Source organism: Oryx dammah, unplaced genomic scaffold, assembly GCF_014754425.2.
Source record: "Oryx dammah isolate SB20612 unplaced genomic scaffold, SCBI_Odam_1.1 HiC_scaffold_23, whole genome shotgun sequence".
Lineage (NCBI taxonomy): Eukaryota > Metazoa > Chordata > Mammalia > Artiodactyla > Bovidae > Oryx > Oryx dammah.
In genome coordinates, this window is record NW_024070207.1 from 17094298 (window position 1) to 17115398 (window position 21101).

At 43.8% G+C, this 21101-nt stretch overlaps 1 protein-coding gene across 1 annotated transcript in view; it reads right to left on the reverse strand.

The window, feature by feature from the left end:
* Positions 1–20345: 20345 nt before the first annotated feature.
* DCX (doublecortin) overlaps positions 20346–21101 on the reverse strand; it is a 115208-nt gene continuing 114452 nt past the window's right edge. Inside the window, exon 6 of the mRNA XM_040266612.1 lies at positions 20346–20402. Coding sequence (XP_040122546.1) covers positions 20346–20402 — 57 coding nt within the window. The remainder of the gene's footprint in view (positions 20403–21101) is intronic.

Here is a 21101-nt window from a genome sequence, read left to right on the forward strand (position 1 = left end):
CTGAGTCAGTCAGATGGAAATGTGGTGTGTGTTGGGGATGCACTTCAGGAAAAAAACAATGAGGTGGATTGACGAGACTGGATTTCAGAGTTCATGTTGGCAAATAATGGAATGGGAGATCAGACAGGGAATAACCTACATCTGGAGGAGTGAGTAGTTTACGTGAGTTCCCCAAGCTGGTATGGGTAGACACAGGAGGCTGCCTAGCCAAATATAGCTGTAGGCAATCATGGATTAGTTGACTGGGGCAGCTGGGAAGCTGCCACTGAGAATGGGTATAATTGAAACTTGAATGGAGACAGTGAGCAAGGGCCCACCCAGGGTGGGATCGCGTGCCAGGGATCTCCACACCTGTGTATTTTGCCTAGCCTTCTCTTTGGACACCCCAGTGACATCTCACTTGCTCCTTGCAGAACTCTCACCTTCTATCACTGGCCAAGTCTCACCCAGGACCACCTTGTCTACACTGCATCTTTTTCTCTTACTACTGGTGCCCTTTTTTTCCTCTATCCAAACCATATTATTTTTTTCCTCCAGGCTCTATCAAGTGTGCAGTAGATGTTACTGATTGATAATGTCTTAATAACATTTTCATTTGAATGGGGGCTTACAATGCCTTTGCTAGAAGCAGGGATTATCAAGGAGACTTGGGCTTAGAGAAAAGGGGTGTTGGGATGGGGTGAGGATGGGGGTAGAGGTGGAAATTTGAGAAGGGGGCCTCTGGGTGACCTTTGCATAAGGATAGTCCTGGTTATCTCTTAAATACTTGGAAAGAGGCTTCCCCCATTCCCCTCCCTGCCCCCTCCACATTTTGCCTACCTTGTTCCTGCATTCCACTATCCTGCCAGGAATAACTGTATTAATTAAAACAACCTTCAGATGCAGAGAAAATGCCCAATTTGGTTTGGAGATAGAAGCTCTTCCTGAGTTGTCCAGGACTGCACAGAACTAAAGCTGGGACTCTGAGAGCTCATGTTCACAGCTTCCTTGGACACTAAATTTAACAGATGGGACACTTCAATCCAGGCCACAGTTGTCAAAAACCACAGTTTAAATCAGTCACAGACAACTGTTTCATTCCCCACACTTGCCTGGGTGTAACAACTGCAGGAATGCCTCTGCTTAAATTACACTTGGTGACACCACAGGGAGAGACATGTCTCGGCCACATTCATTCTCCATCCTTTCTGAGCTTCTTTTATAGCAGGGGTCAGTGCCCTTTCCCAAATGGGGTGCCAGGGCACTGAACTGCGCTCTTTTATGGTTCCAGTGTTATGTTGCTGTATATATTCGATCATGGCAAGGTGGGAGGGTGATGAGGTAGGAGGGAGAGGATGGGGTTATACTGAGTATCACAGAAGGGGGTGTTTACCCAAGGATGAGCTAGAGACATGGCAGCCCTGGGTGATAAGTTACAAAACTAAATGGTGAGGAGCAGTTATACCTATGTCCTGTGCCCTGTGTGCCTGTAATAACCAGTCTATGTATCATCACCTGGTATCCAGCTGCAAGGTACCATCTCCTGCATTGTGGAATCCACTCACACATCCATCCATCCAGACATTTACTGAGTGACCACTCTGGGCCCATACACTGTGCCAGGTGCTGGGAACACAGATGTGAATGACATAGTGTCTGCCTTTAAGGAGCTTGGAATCTAGCTCCGAGAGTTCAACTATTAACCCACCCTAGAATGCACTGTCAATCATTCCACTAAGCACATGCTGGTACTTGGCACTGCCCCACACTGATTGGTGGAGATGTAGAGTTACAAAGAAAAAGAGAACCAAGTAGTTGACCTTAAGAAGATTCCAGTATGGTAGCACAAAGAGACAGGCTTCCCCGGTAGCTCAGCTGGTAAAGAATCCACCTGAAATGCATGAGACCCCAGTTCAATTCCTGGGTTTGGAAGATCCCTTGGAGAAGGGATAGGCTACCCGCTCCAGTATTCTTGGGCTTCCCTGATGGCGCAGATGGTAAAGAATCTGCCTGCAATGCAGGAGGCCTGTGTTCGATCCCTGGGTTGGGAAGATCCTCTGGAAGAGGGCATGGTAACTCACCCCAGTATTCTTGCCTGAAGAATCTCTGTGGACAGAGGAGCCTGGCGGCTACAGTCCCATGGGATCTCAAAGAGTAGGACACAACTGCGTGACTAAAAGCACAGCACAGCACACAGTGTGGAGAGAAACATAGACATGTCCATTTATTCCATGTGGCTTAGATGAGTTTCCAAGGCACCATCCAACAGAAGATCCTTAGAAGTTGGGAGCAAGGGATGTGGGGGAGGCAGACTCATATCTGAGACTTGTCCTGTCATATTACCAGGCTTCTAGGAAGGGGCTCGGTAAGCATTTGTTATTTTTGTTTGAGGAATGATCTCTTTCATCACTCCCTTTGCATGAGAAAAAAAATGAAACACTTAAGCTAGAGAAATATGAGTGAAATAAAGCAGGGAGGTGTCCTGATGAACAGATTATTGTCTACTTCTGGTTCATGGACTTTGGAGCTTCTTCAGCTGGTCGTCATCCTGTCAGGGCACCCACTACCTTGTACTGGCAGTTCTCAATCTGGAGGTCTCTAAAGGGAGTAAGTGGTGCTCTTAAGTTATTTTAAAAAAAAAAAACATTTGTAAAAAGTCTAATAGAAATTGTACATTTGGCCAAGACAAAGCCACAGAAAGCTAAGTACAATATCATGTTTCTTCGCTTTTGACTGGAATTATATTAGCTTAGTATGGTTATCTCATGCAGATCTGAAGCACTGAGCGAGTAAAAATTGGGAAAATGAATTATTCCATAATAAATGTAGTTTTGCTAGATAAAAAAATTTTCCAAATGTGGGGCCCACAGGGGAAAGAGTAATAAGAGGGATCCTTAGTGGTGAAAAGGTTGGAAATCACTGGCCTCTACGTCTGGATGCCAAAGTTTGGCTGCATATTCAAAGCCTATGACCACAGAATCCTGGGATTATTGGCAGCTGACACCCCTGATGTGGTTCCTGTTGGAAAAGCAAACATGCTCCCTGCCCAGCTTTCTAAAGTGTTATACATTAACCGGCTCACAAAGCACCATTCACGGGGGGACAGGGTTTTTTTGGATCACGGTTTACTGTGTTTTCGTACCTGCAGTGAAAGAACATTTCAGAGGAAGCATGGGCTTGCCTGAAATCTACAAAGCTATGCTATTGCTGGGCAAGCGCAGAGCTCCTTGTAACTTAACGGGGCTGGAATAAGCTGTCTACACCTTTCTCCTCATCAACAGTTTTCATCCACTACCTCTGAGAATACACATTCCATGAACACACTGGAAACAAGAACATTCATCGGGTATAAGCGAAAGAGGAGGGACTCTGCAGGCTGGCAGGATGGTGTGGGAGGAGATTTGGAAGTGGCCTTGTCAAAGAATCATTTCCACTCTTCCCATTGTCTGAAAAAGTTTCCTGGAGGAGGCTCAGAAATGCAGGCAAAAGTAGCGCTGAGGTTATTGCAGAGAGAAGGAGCTCTCTAAAATACGTATTCTAACCCACATTTGAAATTTTTTTAAGACTATAATTGTGATAAAATACACATAACATAATATTTACCATCATAATCATTTTTAAGTACAGTTGACCCTCTAACAACATAGGGGTTAGGGGTACTACACTCCATGCAGTTGAAAATACAGCCTCCATATCCACAGTTCTGCTTTCACAGATTCAACCAATTGAGAATTATAATCCTGTAACATGTATCTGTTGAGAAAAAAATTTGTGTATTAAGTAGGCCTGCACAGTTCAGAACAACAAACCCATGTTGTTCAAGGGTCAGCTGTATTAAGGATATTTACATTGTTCCGAAGCAGATATCCAAAAATTTTTATCTTGCATGACTACAATTCTATGCTCATTAAACAAAAATTTCCTCCTCCTCTCACCCCCTGGTAATCACCGTTCTACCTTCTGTTTCTATTAATTCGACTACTTTAGATATGTCATAGAGACAGATCGCACTGGCTTCTTCCACTTAGTGTAATGCTCTCCAAGTTCATCCATATTTTAGCATGTGTCAGAATTTCCTTCCTTTTTAAGGCTGAATAATATTCCATTCTATATTTATGCCACATTATGTTTATCCATTTGTCTGTCAGTGGACACTTGGGTTGCTTACACATTTTTTGGCACTTGTGAATAATGCTGCTAAGAACATAAGCATCTCATTGAGCTCCTGCTTTCAATTCTTTTGGATATATACCCATAAGTGGGATTAATGAATCATATGGTAGCCCTATTTTTAATTTTTTGAAGAACTGCCATACTGTTTTCCAGAGTGGCTGCACTACTTTGCATTCCCAGCGGCAATGAATAAGGGTTCCAAATTCTCCAAATCATTGACCAGACTTGTCATTTGCTCTCTTTTTTTTGTTATATATATATATATATATATATATATATATATATATATATATATAAAATGATAGCCATCCTAATGTCTGTGAGGGGCTTCCTAGGTGGCTTAATGATTAAGAATCTGCCTGCCAAGCAAGAGATGTGAGTCCAACCCCTGGGTCAGGAAGGTCCCCAGAAGAAGGAAATGGCAACACATTCCAGTATTCTTGCTTGAGAAATTCCTCAGACAGAGCAGGAGCTACAGTTCATGGGGCTGCAAAAGAGTCAGACACAATTTAGCAACTAAACAACAATGGGTGTGAAGGGGTATCTCATTGTGGTTCTGATTTGCATTTCTCTAGTAGTGATGTTGAGTATTTTTTTCATGCATCCATTGACCACTTGTGTATCCTGTCTATTTGAGTCCTTTTCCCATATTTTAATTGGGTTATTTTGTTGTTGCTGAATTGTAAGAGTTATTTATGTATCCCACACATTAACCTCATAGCAGATATATAATCTGCAGATATTTTCTTCCATGCCATAGGTTGCCTTTTCACTTTGCTGATTGTGCCCTTTGATACTTCAGTCCACATTTTTAAAGAGAAGGAAAACATGATAAAATGAAGAAAGAACTGGCAAGAATGATGCCTCGGGGCCTCATTGGGTGATTCTGCCAAGTCCTTTGAACTCTGTTCTTGGATTCCAGTCTTCTTAGTGATGTTCTTACCAAGCCTTTTGTACACTGCTTGGTCTTTATCCCATTAGCTCTAGCCTGCTTCTAGAGAGAGAACATGTCCCATTCTAAGTACCATCTGCCTTTAACACCCCACCACTTTCTTGCTGCTTCCTCCATGCCTGTGAGATCTGCTTTGTCATCCTGCAGTAGCTTCAGCCTTGGGTGTTGTAACACAGCAGCCTCAAATACACTTGTAACCTCTCTGTCATGCCAGGCAGAGACGAGTTTAAACTCTCTGCTTTTATGGCAACCTTCGTGGTGGGACTGAGTGTAGAGGCGGTTTGCTGTATGTATCAGAAGTTCTCTGAAATTTGATGTATGACCCAGGAGGGCACCCAAAACCGGTGCTCTGTGACAACCTGGAGGGATGGGGTAGGGAGGGAGGTGGGAGGGGGTTCAGGGTGGGAGGGACACATGTATACCTGTGGCCAATTCATACTGAGGTATGGCAAAAAACCATCACAATATTGTAAAGTAATTATCCTCTAATTAAAGTTAATAAAGAAAATTTTAAAAAATTAAAATGGCTAAGGTGGTAAATGTCATGTTTTGTTTATTTTACCACAGTAAAAAAATACATAGGTGATAACTGGAAAAAAAAAAGAAAAAGAACATCATTCTATCACTTCCTGAATGTTGACAGGTCATTTCAACTCTCTGAGCCCCTCTTTCCTATTTGTAAACATGAGGATAGCACCTCCCCACACCACTCTGCTGGGATTTGGTGAGCCTTGCTTGGGATAAAGCTTGTGGGGTGCTGAGCTCAGTTCCTGGTGCATCTCAGGAGAGCTGGGCTATTGGAAGTTTCTCCTTCTGGGCCCAGACCCTTCAGCCAGAAGGAAGCTCACCCAGCCAGGATGGGGTCCACACAGAGGCTGCACAGCACTGAGAGGCAGGAACAGAAGTACCTCATCTGCCCTTGGCCTCTGGTAGCCCTGTGCCCCAAATAGCCCAGACTCTGTGAGAGGCTGGCACTGCCCAGCAGAAGGCCCCTACGTGTCCCTCTCTTGGTGACACCTTTCTGTGGCTCTCAGATCTCCCTGGCCTGGAGTTCTTACTATCTTCTGACTCATTTCCCTCAAGCCAGAACTAAAACCTTTCTTCCCTCTCCTTCCCTCCCTTGGTGAGATTTCATCCTCAGCAAGCCCTGTAGGGTCTACTTCCTGTTGGCCTGCACTGCCATGACCCTTGTCCAAGCTGTTATCAGTTCTCTCCTGGATCAAGGATGTCAATGCCCAGGGCAAATGCTCTCCTTATCTCCTGCTCCAGGGTCCCTCCAGTCCAGTCTCTACAGGAGGGCAGCAGGAATGATCTACCTTCAACTTGTATCTGTTCATCTAACTCTCCTGCTTAAAACTTGTAAACACCTCCCTGGGTGCTCTTCAAAGGGGAAGTTCAACCTCCTTAACTTTGCCTACAGGCCTCTGTGCTCTGGCTTCTGTCTAATCTCCACACTCCACAGTGCAGCCATGTTGGAGATCTTTCGGTTGCTCCAACTAACTTTTTTCAGGGCTTTCATATATTCTTTCCCCCTAACCTGGAACATTCCTGCTCCCTCTGGCTGACTTTTCTTCATCTGTAAGTCTCAGTTAAGAAGTCACTTGCTCTGTGAAGGCTCTTCAAACTACTCCTCAGGCTGAATTAGGTGCCCTACAGATAACCCTGCCATTTTGCATTTTCTCATATTACTGTCTCCCCTAGCTAGACTTGGAGTTCTGTGAGGTCAGGAGCCATGTCTGTTTACCCCCAGAACAGTACTCAGCATGCAGCAAGTTGTATGTGGTCAGAAGAATGAATCCCTATTTACCTCGGCAACGTGGTCTTCATGTCCTCACTCCCCTGCCCTCCACCTCACTGGAGGACTTTCAGACCCCCAGACACATTGCACATGGACCAGACCCTTTGACTTTGTACGTACTGGTCTTTCTGGCTGAAATGCCCCAGCTCTCCTCTCCCCTCCCCCAGTCCTCCTTCACCAAACAAACTCCAACTTGTTGTTGAAACCTCGGCTCAGGTTTCATCTCAGTGAAGCCGATGCCTGAAGGGGATCATTAAAATAAAGATTTATTCTCGGCAGGGTAATTCTTAGCTCATTCTTCATCATTAATGGTTTATTATTCTAGCTCCAATATCTAGCAGCCTTCATCACCCCACCCCAGAGGCCAGACTGCCCCTCCTCTGAGCTCTCCCATCTCCTTGCAACACCTCCATTATAGCACTTTCTCAAGGCTTTGGGTGATGGAGTTTTGTTTGTTTGCTTAAGTCGGTTGGTTTCATTTACTTTACTTTTGTTTTTTTCCCTGGAGAAGGTAGGAGGACATTGTGTGACCTTAACCCTTCTGGCTCCTTGTAAGGGGACCTTGGCTCATTTCTTCAATTAAAAGGAGACATAAATTCTGTCCCCTTCCCCACCCTTTGTCTTCTTGCAACCAGTGTACCCACTCATTGCTGAGACAAACCAGGGCTGCTTCCCTTTCAGGAAGCATCATTTTTCCAATTAGCCTTTGATTAGAAGCAGTACCATTGCAGCTGGGCTGATTTTAGTGCCTGCTAGTGATAGACAGCCTGGTCATATGGAAAGAGCACAGACCCATGAGCCCCCAGTGCTAGCCCATCCCTGCCTCTACCCCAGTGTTTGAATGTGGGCAACTTCCCTTCCTTCCCTGGGCCTCACTTTCCTTCTCTTCTGAATGATGGTGGAGTTTGAATGTAATGTTTTGCTACTTAAAGTAAGATCTGTGCACCAGTGGGACTTCCCTAGTGGCTCAGTGGCAAGGAATTTGCCTGCAATGCAGGAGACTTGGGTTTAATGCCTGGGTCAGGAAGATCCCCTGGAGGAAGAAATGACAACCCATTGCAGTATTCTTGCCTGGAGAATCCTCATGGACAGAGGAGCCTGGCGGGCTACAGTCCATGGGGTTGCAGAGTCAGACACAACTGAGCAACTGAGCATGCACACCCACACCACGCACCAGGAGCATGGAACATCCGTAGGTAGCTTGTTAGAAATGCAGAATCTGCCCCCAAACCTTGTAAATCAGACTCTACATTTTAACAAGATCATCAGGTGTTTCTATCCACAACAAAGTTTGAGAAAGTGCTGGGAACTTCCCAGATGAAAGAATCACTGAGGCTCTTGTTAAACATTCAGTTTCCTTGGCCACTGTCCTGGAGTCCTAATCAAGTGGGACTGGGATGGACTCCCAGAACTTGTAATTGTGACAAGTACCCCGTGTGACTCATATCCCTGGGGAAGTATGAGGAACCCTGGGCGAGTGGTTTATAAGGGTTCTTCCCCCTTGGACATTCTACAGTTCTCTATGCAGCTGGTTCCTTACTGAGGATAATGTGTGTGTGTGTGTGTGTGTGTGTGCGCGCGCACGTGTGCTCAGTTGTGTCCGACTCTTTGCAACTCCATGGACTGCAGCCTGCCAGGCTCCTCTGTCCATGGAATTTTCCAGGCAAGAATACTGGAGCAGGTTACCATCTCTTCTCCAGGGGATCGTCCCAACCCAGGGGTCAAACCTGCGTCTCCTGCTTTGGCAGGTGGATTCTTCACCACTAGCGCCACCTGGGAAGCTGAGGAGTCAATAGTGGTGCAGAATGCAGACCCCTAGTACTTACCCTTCTTTAAATTGGGTAAAGAATTTTCAGAAGCATTTAGGGCTATGCAGGTGGGGGATGGGGTGAAGGAAAAGGGATTACAGCAACTGACGGCAAGTCTTTTTGAGTGGGGAAAATCAGCAGCCTCCAGTGTTCAAAGAGAAATTACCTGCTTACTCAACACTGTTTGCTTGAAGCAATCAGGCTTGATACAATCAGACTATCTGAAAGACCCTCTTGGAGCACTGAAAGGGAGGACTAGAGACAGAGGGGCAGCGTCTCTCCCATACTGTCAATGGGATCCCGGAGACAGGGCAGACGAGTTAACAAGGAAACCTAGGGAAAGCCTCTCCCGGAAGGGAATCACAATTTCCGAATCCTCAGTGCGGATGTGTGTCCTGACAAGGGATGTTTTCCCATTTGTTGAGTGTATTTATATAAAGACTTTAAGAAAGGTCTAAAAATGAAATCACATTTAGTTATATGTTTAACAAATCACCTTTATTTGGAAAAAGAAAAAAATTACATAAGATCAGGACTGCCCTGGAAAGTCCAGGATAGAAAGTCGCCAGTTTTTCTCCAAGTTAGAATTTGTTTTTCTTATAAATATGCCTTAAGTTCCGTTGCTGGTAGGTTTTGGCTACATCTGAGATTTAGACAGGTGGGGAGAATGTGGAAGGGCATTCAGAGGGTATTTTTCTGGGCAGAGAAAGAAGGGTAGACTCTGTCAGCAATAGTGAAGTGTGAATGAGCACAGCATATCCAGGGCTCGAGTCAGGGGAGGAGGCGGATAAGAAGGAGGCTGCTGAGCTGTCCGGAGCTGAGGATCAAGTCTGGTGACAAGGGAAGCCAGGACTGAATTGCTCAAGTCAGGGCTTTCCCTGGGTTGTATTCTCCCATATATCCAGTTGGCCCACCAAATCCTGCTGATTCTGTATCAACTGCTCTTTCCTCCCTGCCTCCACTGCGTGCTGCATGCTAAGTTGCTTCAGTCGTGTCTAACTCTTTGCAACCGTATAGACTGTAGCCCACCAGGCTCCTCTGTCCATGAAATTCTCCAGGCAAGAATACTGGAGTGGGTTGCCATTTCCTTTTCCAGGGGATCTTCCCAATCCAGGGATTCAACCCACATCTCTTACATCTCCTGCTTTGGCAGGTGGGTTCTTTACCAGTAGCACCACCTAAGAAGCCCTGCCTCCGCTGATCTGACCTTGATTTAGGTTCTCTCATGTCCTCATCTGGATTCTAGCAACAGCTGCAAAGATCCACTCTCAGTGTGTCTTTATGTATGCAAGGTTTTTTTTTTTTTCCCTCAAGCTCGAAAGGGCTATCTTCCTCCAGAAAACTGAATATATAGAGATCTTATCAAAGTTAACTGCCTCTTGAGTCTTTGTTCTACTGGGCAAAGATGCAAACCCCTCTAACTTAAATGATCCATGAGCTCATCGATGCTGCTTAGGTCCTCACTGAGTCCTTGTGAAAAGGAAGTGGAATTCACAAAGGTAGGGGTTCTCAAACTAGAGAGGTTCCCAGAAACTGCCAGTTGTGGTGGGTAGTTTAGTCACTCAGTTGTGTCCAAGTCTTTGTGACCTCATGGACTGTAGCCCATCAGGCTCCTCTGTCCGTGGAATTTTCCAGTCAGAGAATACTGGAGTGGGTTGCCATTTCCTTCTCCAGGGGATCTTCCTGACCCAGGGATCGAAACCGGGTCTCCTGCACTGGCAGGCAGATTCTCTTCTGACTGAGCTATCAGGGAATCCTCCAGAGGGCTTATAAAAACAGGAATTGCTGGGCCCCACCTCCCCAGTTTTTGGTCCAGTGGAGGTGGTGTGGGACCTGAGGATTTGCATTTCTGGCAAGTGCCTGGGTGGTGCTGATACTCTGTGAGCACTTGAAGATAAAAACCCATTTTTATCTCTATATCCCCATGGTCTTTGCATAGGGCCACTGTTGAAAGAGGGCTTCCCAGGTGGCGCTTGTGGTAAAGAACCTGCCTGTCAATCCAGGAGATGTAAGAGATGCGGGTTCAATCCCTGGATCAGGAAGATCCCCTGGAGGAGGGCATGGCAACCCACTCTAATATTCTTGCCTGGAGAATCCCATGGGCAGAGGAGCCTGGTGGCTATTGTCCATAGGGTCATAGTCGGACATGACTGAAGAGACTTACCTTGGAAGAAAGTGACATTGTGAGAAATCAGCAATGAGAAGGGCCGGACGATATTGGGGATGAAGACTGGCCTGGCCAGTCCGATTGTTAGATCTTTTCTTTGGATTAAAATCACTAAGAAGTCCTCCCCATTTACTTTCATTGTCTCCACCAAAGTGATGGTCACGGGGCTAGTTGATAAAACACTGATTGGAGAGAGCATTCCTAATCATCTTAGTCCTTGGGAATACCTAGGACACTGGCAGTTTGCTTCTCCAAATACAGGTCAGATGCAAGCTGCAGGGTTGACCCTCATGGTGAGGTTGGTCAAACTATTTTCCAGGATCTCTGCCTCCTCTTTCTGTGCCATTTCCTCCCTCCCTCCCTCACCATCAATCTCTTCACAAGCCCAACACCTTGTGTTCTGTTAATAAAATCCTAACTGAGAAAAACACTCAATTAGTCATTTATGCCTGAAGGTGAATAAGATACGTAGGTGTTCCCTCTCCTGGAGAGTAGCTGCAGATCAAACCTTGGAAAGAGAAGAGCCACACTGTCAAGGAATTGCAGGCAGCAGGAAAAAGTGTTTTGAAAGAACCCATATGGAGACTTTTCTTGGGCCTCTGAAATAATCACAGTACTAGAAGTGACCACCTATTCTGATGACGTGGACTAACCTTGGCTTATGCATCATTAAACATAAAGAGGTCATTTGATTCCTCCTCAACTCCGGAAGGGAGATCTGAGACCTTACATGTTGTAAATGTGCAGTGCTGTTAATTATGGTCTTTCCATCCCACATTGACCCTCAACTTCCCTATCTATAAAATTAAGGGGTTGGACAAAATAATGTCTAAGGTTTTCTGCCAGCTTGGACATTTTGTGGTTATATGATCATCGCTTCAATGCTTCAAAAAAAAAAAAAAAACAGGGAGAGAGAAAGAATGTCAGCCAGAAATATTGAAATCGAATTTTATTTTTGGAAAATGACATTACACACATCTTGCAAATGTACACAGAAATGAGCATGAGATGAAGAACAGAGCTTGAGAGCCAAAATGATTGCAAGAGCAGCTCTGTGGCTGCCCGGTACCGAATGCTGTGAATCTGCAGCATTCACAGTTCACAACACATTTCACACATGGAGAACTTCTCTAGACTTTGAAGTCCTCTGACCAAAGAAAGCCCTCATCAAATTGTGGAGGGAGGAAGAGGGATATTAACAGGCACAGGAGATGAAAAGGGTCTGCTCCAGCTGGTTTACATGGGCCTCACCAAACCTACCAGTCCAAGTGGGAACAGCAAACCATCAAGGAGGATGCCTTCTTGGAACACTGCTTTTGCATCTCAGCCTAAGAGCAGGCTGGGCATTGCGTGGGAAACTGACAGCAGTGCACATAAACCTGTGTCCCTGTCTTTTCTCACTATAACTATTCTAAAGGGGCAGCTAAAAATCCCTAAATATCTATTGTCTTTCTCTTTTCTAAAAAACAATTATTGGTCATTGGTCAAGCAGAACCTTCTGAGAGCCTCTGAATATCTCAACACTGCTGCAAGGATAAGTGTTGCCCACTGTGTTTCGATTATGGGTGATTCTGAGAATTATTCAATTTGCAATGTCATCAAATGGCCCAAGAGGCTCCCAATTTGCCACTGATTTTTATCCAAAGGTGAGCTGAGTCTTTGATCACAATGCCATTCCTTGAGAAATGGTCAATAACTGCTGAGAGACCATTGAGAAATGTCTTTCTTTCCTCCCCCTTTCTGGTTTGTTTGTTCTTTGCTGACTTTACTTGGCAAAAATTATTGGGCCTTAAATCAGTTATTTACAACCGTAAGACATCTGGGAGCAGGGGGAGGGAGAGGCAAGGGCAGGAAGAGGGACCACAAGGAAGAATATATTCTTTTCAGAGGTTAAAATGAGTTATTTAAGAAATGTGATGTACAATAATACCATGCATTTACTCTCCAAAGCTAGTCACTAGCAAGCTAACACCTCTAACACTACAACCACCAATTACAGCTGTTTTGCTACAGTAACTGAGTTCTAACTACAGCTATAGGGTAGAAAGGGTGGGCTGTTCCATTTTGAACTTTCTCCCTTTGAAAATGGCCATAAAAGCATTTTCTGTACAAGTTTAATGGCACAAAAAGGTGACCGAAAACATTGTAAAGAACTTACCACACATGAGAAATGCAAAATTCAATCAAAACATGCATTAGTTGTGTACAAGTCATAAGGGATCATTGGCTTCAAGCTGCAATATATTACAGGACCATACATTGGAGACATTTTGGTACAACCTCTTACTTGCTCAAATCCCTTTAAGAGAACTTAAAAAGAAATGGCATTGGAAAGGGCATTCCATAAGGTCTTGCTAAGCAGTGACATTCCCAAGGGCTATGCACCCTGTTGAATAAATTAGTACCTCCAAGATGGCTTCTTTAGTGCCATTAATTACTCTTATATGGATTGCCTGCATGGGATCATGAAGAATTGGCATCAATAGTAAATGTTTAGGTGGATTTAGTAACAGAAGGAAAAATAAAATTTAATTATGTGAATGCTTCTGTTTATATTGTGGAATTGCTAAACACCCTTAACATTTAAACCAATCCCAATTGCCTATAAGTTTAGCTTTAAAAAATTCAACATTTGGCAAGCCTTAGTGTTTATAAGATTATTGTGGAGAGCTTATTGTGTAACAGTAGAAGTTAAAACAAATTGCCCCCCACCCCACCCAACACCCCTGTCCAACCAAACCATATGACAGGAGAAATTACCTGTGGTCTCTCACTATATTATATTGCAGCTTTTAAAATTATGAGGAAATTAAACAAAACCAATTCATAGTATTTAGCTGGTATGAATCCATAGGTGGATTTTTCTGTTCAGCTAATTGTTTTTCTGAGCATACTTCACTGCACCACAAAATGGTGGACTAAAATGAACCACAAAGTATTCTGTACAATGCTTGGAAGGCAAAGACCCAAAGATATGTGAGCTATAATGAAACTGTGTGTGAGGATCTGCTTCGATGAATTACAACTGAAAGTGTTGGAGAAAGGGCCAGGCTCGGATTGCTCCCCACCAACAGACTTCTAACGGGACTCTCGTAGGATCAGGGCTCAATAATCTGGAAATAACTACTCATCACCAAGGCAAAATCACAGGGCTAAGAAGAGGTATACATCCAATACTTAGATAAGGAGGAAGGAAATATTAAAAGAGAGAGAAAGAGAATTGCAGAGGACAAAGGATAGATGTCTATAATGTGGAAAGTATAAAACTGAGAGCAAATATGGTGAAGTAGAGAGAGAAAGAAAAGACTGAGATACACAGGGGAGGTAAGGTAGAGAGTGGCAAAAAAAAAAAAAAAACACACATTGATTTCCTCAGATTATTAACCTAGAAATGAGAAGTTCCAATACTTCTAAGTCTTCATCTTAGTTTACAAGATGTTTGCTCTGACTTCTCTGTGCCATCTTTCCTCTCCCAACCAGACTGTCCTTCTCTTGGGAGCAGGAAGATGCCTTAATTCCCGATGAGAATTCTATACCCCCCAACCCCAGGCATCCAAGGTAAGACAAGATAGCTTCTGATTCCAGAAGACGCTGAAGCCTATAAACTAAGGAATAAAATGTTAGGCAGTTAGAAGGGGTAGGTGATTCAAGAGTCTTGTCATATGATAACCAGTGTCACACTAGGAGGCCTGAAAATAAGCAAGAAGCTTATTTATACTCAACTCAAAAGGTTGAATGTAAAGATCACACTAGAACTGTGGGGATAGAGACAAGTTTGGAGACCAGGGTAGGAGAGACAGAGGAAGAAGTCACCCTTTCCTGAAGAGATAGGAGGAGCAGAATTCTTCAGCCAGATATACTGAAAGATTGACTGATGGAGAAGCCTTCTTGTCTCTGAAAAGAAAAAGAGGAAGGGGCTAGGTGAAGCTGTTAAGTCTCAGCCCATAGTAGGTTGCCTGCTGGAGCCAGTGCTCTGTGGGTTTAGAAATGCATTTTCTTTCCTGAAGACGTGTCTTGCCTGCTGTGTAGCAAGAACCTCCAGCCTTGTATCTCCTAGGGAAGTGAGTTCTGCTAGCCAGAGGAAGAATAGAATTGGGAATTCGTTTTTAAGAAATTATTTGTGTTGTCTCAGTCCATTATCATGCCACTTAGAGCTGACTAAGGGCAATGAGTGTCAACATCACCGGACTGGGTCTGGGCCACCCAAAGCCAGAGAATCTGCTGGAGATGTATCTCTAGCCAAAAGGTAGGTGAGCAGAATCAAGGCGGTATCCTTGTTCCAGGTGGTCATACCTGTAACAAAGAGTCAACCCTGAATGGGATTATCGAACTGTGGATGAAGCTACATATGGGGTCTCCTTCTTGGGCAGAGGCAGAGTGTAACAGCCTCAAAGTTCCACATCAGGAGAGAGACCCAGGAAGCCCAGCAATTGTAAGGCTCTGTGGCTACATAGGAGGTCTCAGGTCATTTCTGGCATGTCAATCGCTAGGCCTTTATTCTCTCTAGGTTCCCAATACTAAAACATTAAGACTCTAACCCCTTGCTACTCCCAGATGAGCTTCAAAACACAGATGGTTTACTTAGGAAGCCAGCCTAGGCCTCTAGGTCAAATCCCTTAATGCAACGGCAATACAAGAGTGAGGCCTGGTCTTAGAAATCCAAATGATTCCAAGTGGCCAAGGACAGGTTCCAGTGGCTTTAAAAGAAAGAAATATGCATGTTTTTTTATTGCCATGGTAAACTGGACAATAGGGGGAGGTCATTCAAACACCACTATCCCACTGTATCTGTCTGGGGAAGTCCCTTGGCACAGATGTTTTTGAGGAGCACTGAGCTGGGGGAACATTCTCATCAGTGTGCTGGAGCTCATCTTGGAGACATGGCATGCTTGTACCCTTGTCCAAGGGAGGTGTCTGTGTGTGTGTGTGTGTGTGTGTTTAAGATAAGCTATTCAAAAATAAATATGAGGGGGATTAGGGACATGTCCATCCAGAGTACTAAAGGGACTAAGAAGCTGATGTAATTTTGTCCAAGGCAAACATTCGATTTCTGGCCTAAGACTTGGGTTGGGTGACTCAAAGAAGAATCTGGAGATTCAAACCCGCTCTTCTTGCCTTCTTCTGATAACAACACATTTCCTTTAAGGTTCCTTGGTTACCACTGAGGGAGGAGGAGAAGCAAGAAGGAGAGAGAATTTCCAGAGGAGTGGGGTAAGCCTGGAAGGAGGTCTTTCAGAACTAAACTGATGAATACCTAGTTCCCAGAAAGAACCTCACTGTGGGGAAAGCTATATGTTCAGACCCCATTGTCCTGGTTTCTGCCATGGAAGGCCACATGAGCAGTGTATACAACAAGATAAGTATGGTGTATACAGCACATAGCTTGCTATTTTAGTGCAAATACAAGGAGTCAATGTTTGACATCAGCCAGGGTACATTTTAGTCACAAAGCTCCTTGCTTATACCTGGAAATTGTCTCCATCGATGCTGGATGGCTATGGGAAAATTGTGGATGAACACAACCACCACAAGGTCAGGTTATTTTCTATAGCTAGTCTCATCCCCATTTTTTAAAAGAAATCACCAAAATACTGTAAAGTAATTAGTCTCCAATTAAAATAAATAAATAAATCATTGCCAGGGAATGGTGCTGTGCTGTGCTTGGTCACTTCAGTGATGTTCGACTCTTTGCGACCTCATGGACTGTAGCCCCACAGGCTCCTCTGTCCATGAGGATTCTTCAGGCAACAATGCTGGAGTGGGTTGCCATGCCCTCCTCCAGGCCAGGGAATGGTAGCCACACTCACTTAAAAAATACTGAAAAGTCATCTCAGAAAGTCAGGATAAACAAAGCTATTATTTCTCCCTCCCTCCCTCCCTTCTTTCCTTCTTTCCTTCCCCTGCTCTAGGAACAAGAACCATTTACCTCAGCCTACAAAGACCAACCCATATGAGATGAGATGAAGTCAACTGACAGGAGAAACCAGTCTTCCCCCATCCCATTTGAACAGAGCAGGAGCTCCGGGGACTGTTCTGAGGACTCCTCAAAGTGGGCAGGGATCCCAGGTGCTTGATGGACAAGGGCAGCAACCCCTCTATTCCTATTGGTCCTCAACGCCTGCTTCTCTCTGGGGACATCTGCAGTCCATGTGGATAGGAACCATGTGAATGTAGGGAGAAAGAGCTGTATTAGGTTGCTGGGTGGATTTCCCACTGAGATCAGGGCAGCAGCATATGGCTCCAAGATGCAACATGACCCCGGGAAAGAATTCTCAGCAGCCTAGTGGAAGGCAATACAGTTCAGTGGGAAAGGCCTTGGAATGAGAGCCAGGAGATGTGGGTTCTAATCCCAGCCCTGCCCCTAGCCAGCTGTGTGACCTTGGGGAAATTACTTTACCACTGCATCTCCGTTCCTGGCCTGAAAATGAGGAATTTGGAGTAATGATATGATCTGAAGATTCCTTCCAGCTCGAAAACTGTATGATTCAGTCTAGGCTAATACTAAAAGTCTGTAAGGACACAAAGCAGTCATGCTAATGGCTATGCTTTCCAAAACAGTGAAGAGAAAAGGAACTTTTCTCTCAATTTACCCCTAGTTAACACTACTTATGAAGTTGTTCAGCCCAGCCCCATATATACATTTTCCCCTTCTTTGTCCCTATTTCTATTTCTGTAAGGGAGAAAAATCAGGAGGTAGGAACAAGCAATAGATGGATTGTGTGTGTGTGTGCATGTGTGTCTAAGAGGGAGGGAGAATGGGGGGAGTGGTGGCAAATCCTTGTTGACTGACTTGCTATTTGCTGACTGTGCAGAAGGTAATACAACGGGACATTTGTGGTAAAACTGGATTGGGTAAAATTGTGAATGACAGGACTGAAGGAGCTCAGTAACAACCAGATTTTTTTCTCTTTTGCCTTGAAAATGGGCCAATTTAAAATGCAGTTGTTAAAGGCTTGAAGTTTGAACTAGATCAAAGTCCCCTAAAGTGGCGGTACAGAAACATTTCCTTATTATTTATTTTTTAAAAGAGAGAAATTCTATTATTATTATAGAAGATAATAATAGAAATGCATTGATTATTATAGAAGGTTGAAAGATCATTCTGAGGGAAATATGGCCCCTGAATATTTTCTAATGGTACATGTGGCACAAGCAAGGGAACGCTCAGAGAGGTAGCCTAGGGTGTGGACATGAGGAAATCTGAGTTTCTCCTCTGGTCCTGCTCTTCACCAGATGGTCATTTGGCTGCCTCCAGCTGCCTTTCATTTTAAATTGAAGGACTTGGACTAAATGATATCTAGAGAAAGACTGTGGGTGGAATCTTTGGGGAATCTGGTCTGCAATTTAGATACTGACCTCCTACCCCTCTCTACAGCCTCCAACCCAAGTACCAATTTTTCCCAGTTAACTACACATTTTTCTGGGAGGGACTAAGCAAAACTTTAGCTTCCAGAAAGAAGTAGCAGGTAAGTAAAATGGGCTTCTTAATGATTTCTAACAGCTTACAAACAAAGGAGAGGGGGCAAAAAGAGATTCTCATACTTTGGCATTTTTCAATGACCAGTTTTACCAGGAATCAGTACCACCATCATCTGGATTTTCCTTGTAGCTAAGGACATCCGAAGCTTGTCTCGGGGCATCTGATCTACCCCTTCCATCAGTGCATTTCCTCCTACACAGTGCACATCAGCAATGCCATAAAGTTGCCACTGATTCACGTCAGGGTGTCCTGTAGTATCTCCTAAATATGAATCAGCTATGTGTGTGTGCATGCATGCATGAGTGCACGCATGCATGTGCGCGCGCGCGCACACACACACACACACACACACACACACACACACACACACACACACCAAGCTCATTCCAGTTAAAGCAGAGGAACAAATGCAAGTCATTCAATAGCCAAACAGCAGCTTGACTTTGAATGTTGCACCTTTCCAACTATCTGAACAATTACAATGAAATAAGGATATCTTCATATCTGCTAAAAGCAAACACAGAATTGGCATGCATGGCTTTCACTTAAATTTAGTTGTCTTTGCCATTATGGGCTATGATTATAGACAAAAAGCAGTGTTATGAACCTGTACCTCAAAGACTGAGAACTATTTCAAATGATCAGTCCTTATAGCAAAGAGAAAGGATTCTGTGTCTTCAGTATGAAATATCAGGAATATAGATAAAAAAGAGCTGCTTAAAATATGCCGTAACATTTCATTTAAAATATAATTAGAATGTCTGGTCCACACTGAAATTATTAATGTAAGCATAACTGTTAAAAAGTTATCAAAAGACTGATTCTATTGAATTGGCCTCTGCTATTCATTTTGTTTTTTTTTTTTTCCTGGAAGTTTCTGTTTGGCAGTGACAGCATGGTTTCTAAACTACGTTATTCTGCATTTTTTTTTTTTTGGTAAATTTTCTGCATGTGTTTTTTAGACAAAAGAAAAATCACCAGTTTATAAAAAAGGAGCTTGAAGAGTTTGCTCCTGAAATACAGACACAAGGCTTTATAAAAAGGATATTGGTTTCTTGCTATAAAAAGCGACTGAAAGGTGTCAGACCTGAAAACAAATTCTCACAGTGTTTTCAGTGTTGGCTGTTTACAAGGCATTCAATAGAACAGAGATAGATGGATACCGTACAGTTTGTGTCCTAACTCCCTAGGTTAGACAGCCTCTTAGAGGGCCCAGGTATATGAAAGCCCCTCACCCCCAACTGTTATTAATTGCTTATCGACTCTAAATTGCCCCAGTGGAGATGTTGACAAGGAATTCACTGTGCTTTATAAACACTATTGAATTGTCTACAGTGTTTTCCAATTTTGCCTAGTCTCTTTAAGCTATCCTACACCAGGGTCCTAAGCCTTTGGTGTCAGAATGACAAGTTGCTGGTGTTTCTCCCCCTTGGCAGCCAGAATTAGTGCTAAACAACAAACTAGAGTTTCAATCAGGAGTGAAGTGTCAGGCTGGGGAGCTGCCTTGCTGTCCTCCCAGGATCCTCCAGCTTTCTTGAGATGGGGAGACAAGGGACGCTTATGTTTGTCACTCTTGGATTTGCCAATGATTTTCCCCTCCCCACCCCCACACACATCTTAAGTGCTATGTGTGTAAACAACTCTCTGCAGAGGGAAGACTGTCACGGATGAGGAAAGCGAGATGGGGGAAAATAATGCAGGTGCCTAAGTATACAATAGAAAGATCATGGACTAGTACATTTTGCATCCCTGGAAAGTTACCCCCAAAGGATGGTTATCAATCTATCTCTTATAACTGGTAACTGTGGATCAGTGGCCCAGAGGAGAAATCACAGGAAAATAAACCCAACATATTACAGTGTGTTTTTAAAAGTAACAACAACAACAAAATAAAAATTTGAAAGCACCAATAGCCCTGTTGGACACTTGAGCAGAAGTACCCTATTGTAACGGTAAGCTTGCATTTGTACTCTGGACGCTCTCCTCCTTCACATGGAATCACCAAGTGAATCTGAGTCATCCAAGGACAGAGGCAGGTACAGGTCCTGTAAGAAGATAAGAGATAAAAGTTAACTCTCCTTTTCTTAACATCTTGGGCTCTGCAATGGGCAAGATTATGTGACTGCTTTTTTAAAAAACTAACATTTTCTCTAATTGTTATTTTGAAATATAGATTCACAGGAATTTGAAGTACAAGTAGGTAGCAATTTCCCCCAATGGTAACAATCTTGCAGTTTTCCATGCATTCATGTATGTGTGTGTGTGTGCGTGTATAGCGTAGTTGTATGTGACTTTATCATATGTGTATATTTGTATGACCATCATGACAGTCAAGATACAGAACTGTAGCCTCACCAAAGGGCTCCTGCGTGCTACCCCTTTATAGCCACATCCACTCCTCCCCTATCCCTAAGCCTTGGCAAACAGTGTTCTGTTTTCCATCTCTACAATTTTGTCATTTCAGATGTTATATAAATGGAAGCATACAGTATATAACCTTTTGGGATTGGCTTTTCCCATCAGCATAATTCCCTGGAGATTCATCAAGCTGTTGCCTGTAAGAGTAGTTCACTCCTTTATATTGCTGAGCAACATTCCATGGATGTACCACAGTTTATTTAACCATTCATTGGTTGAAGGACATGTGGGATGATTCCAGTTGTAGGCTATTATAAATAATACAGCTATAAATGTCCATGTACAGGTTTTTGTGTCAACATAGTTTTCACTTCTCTGGGAGAAAT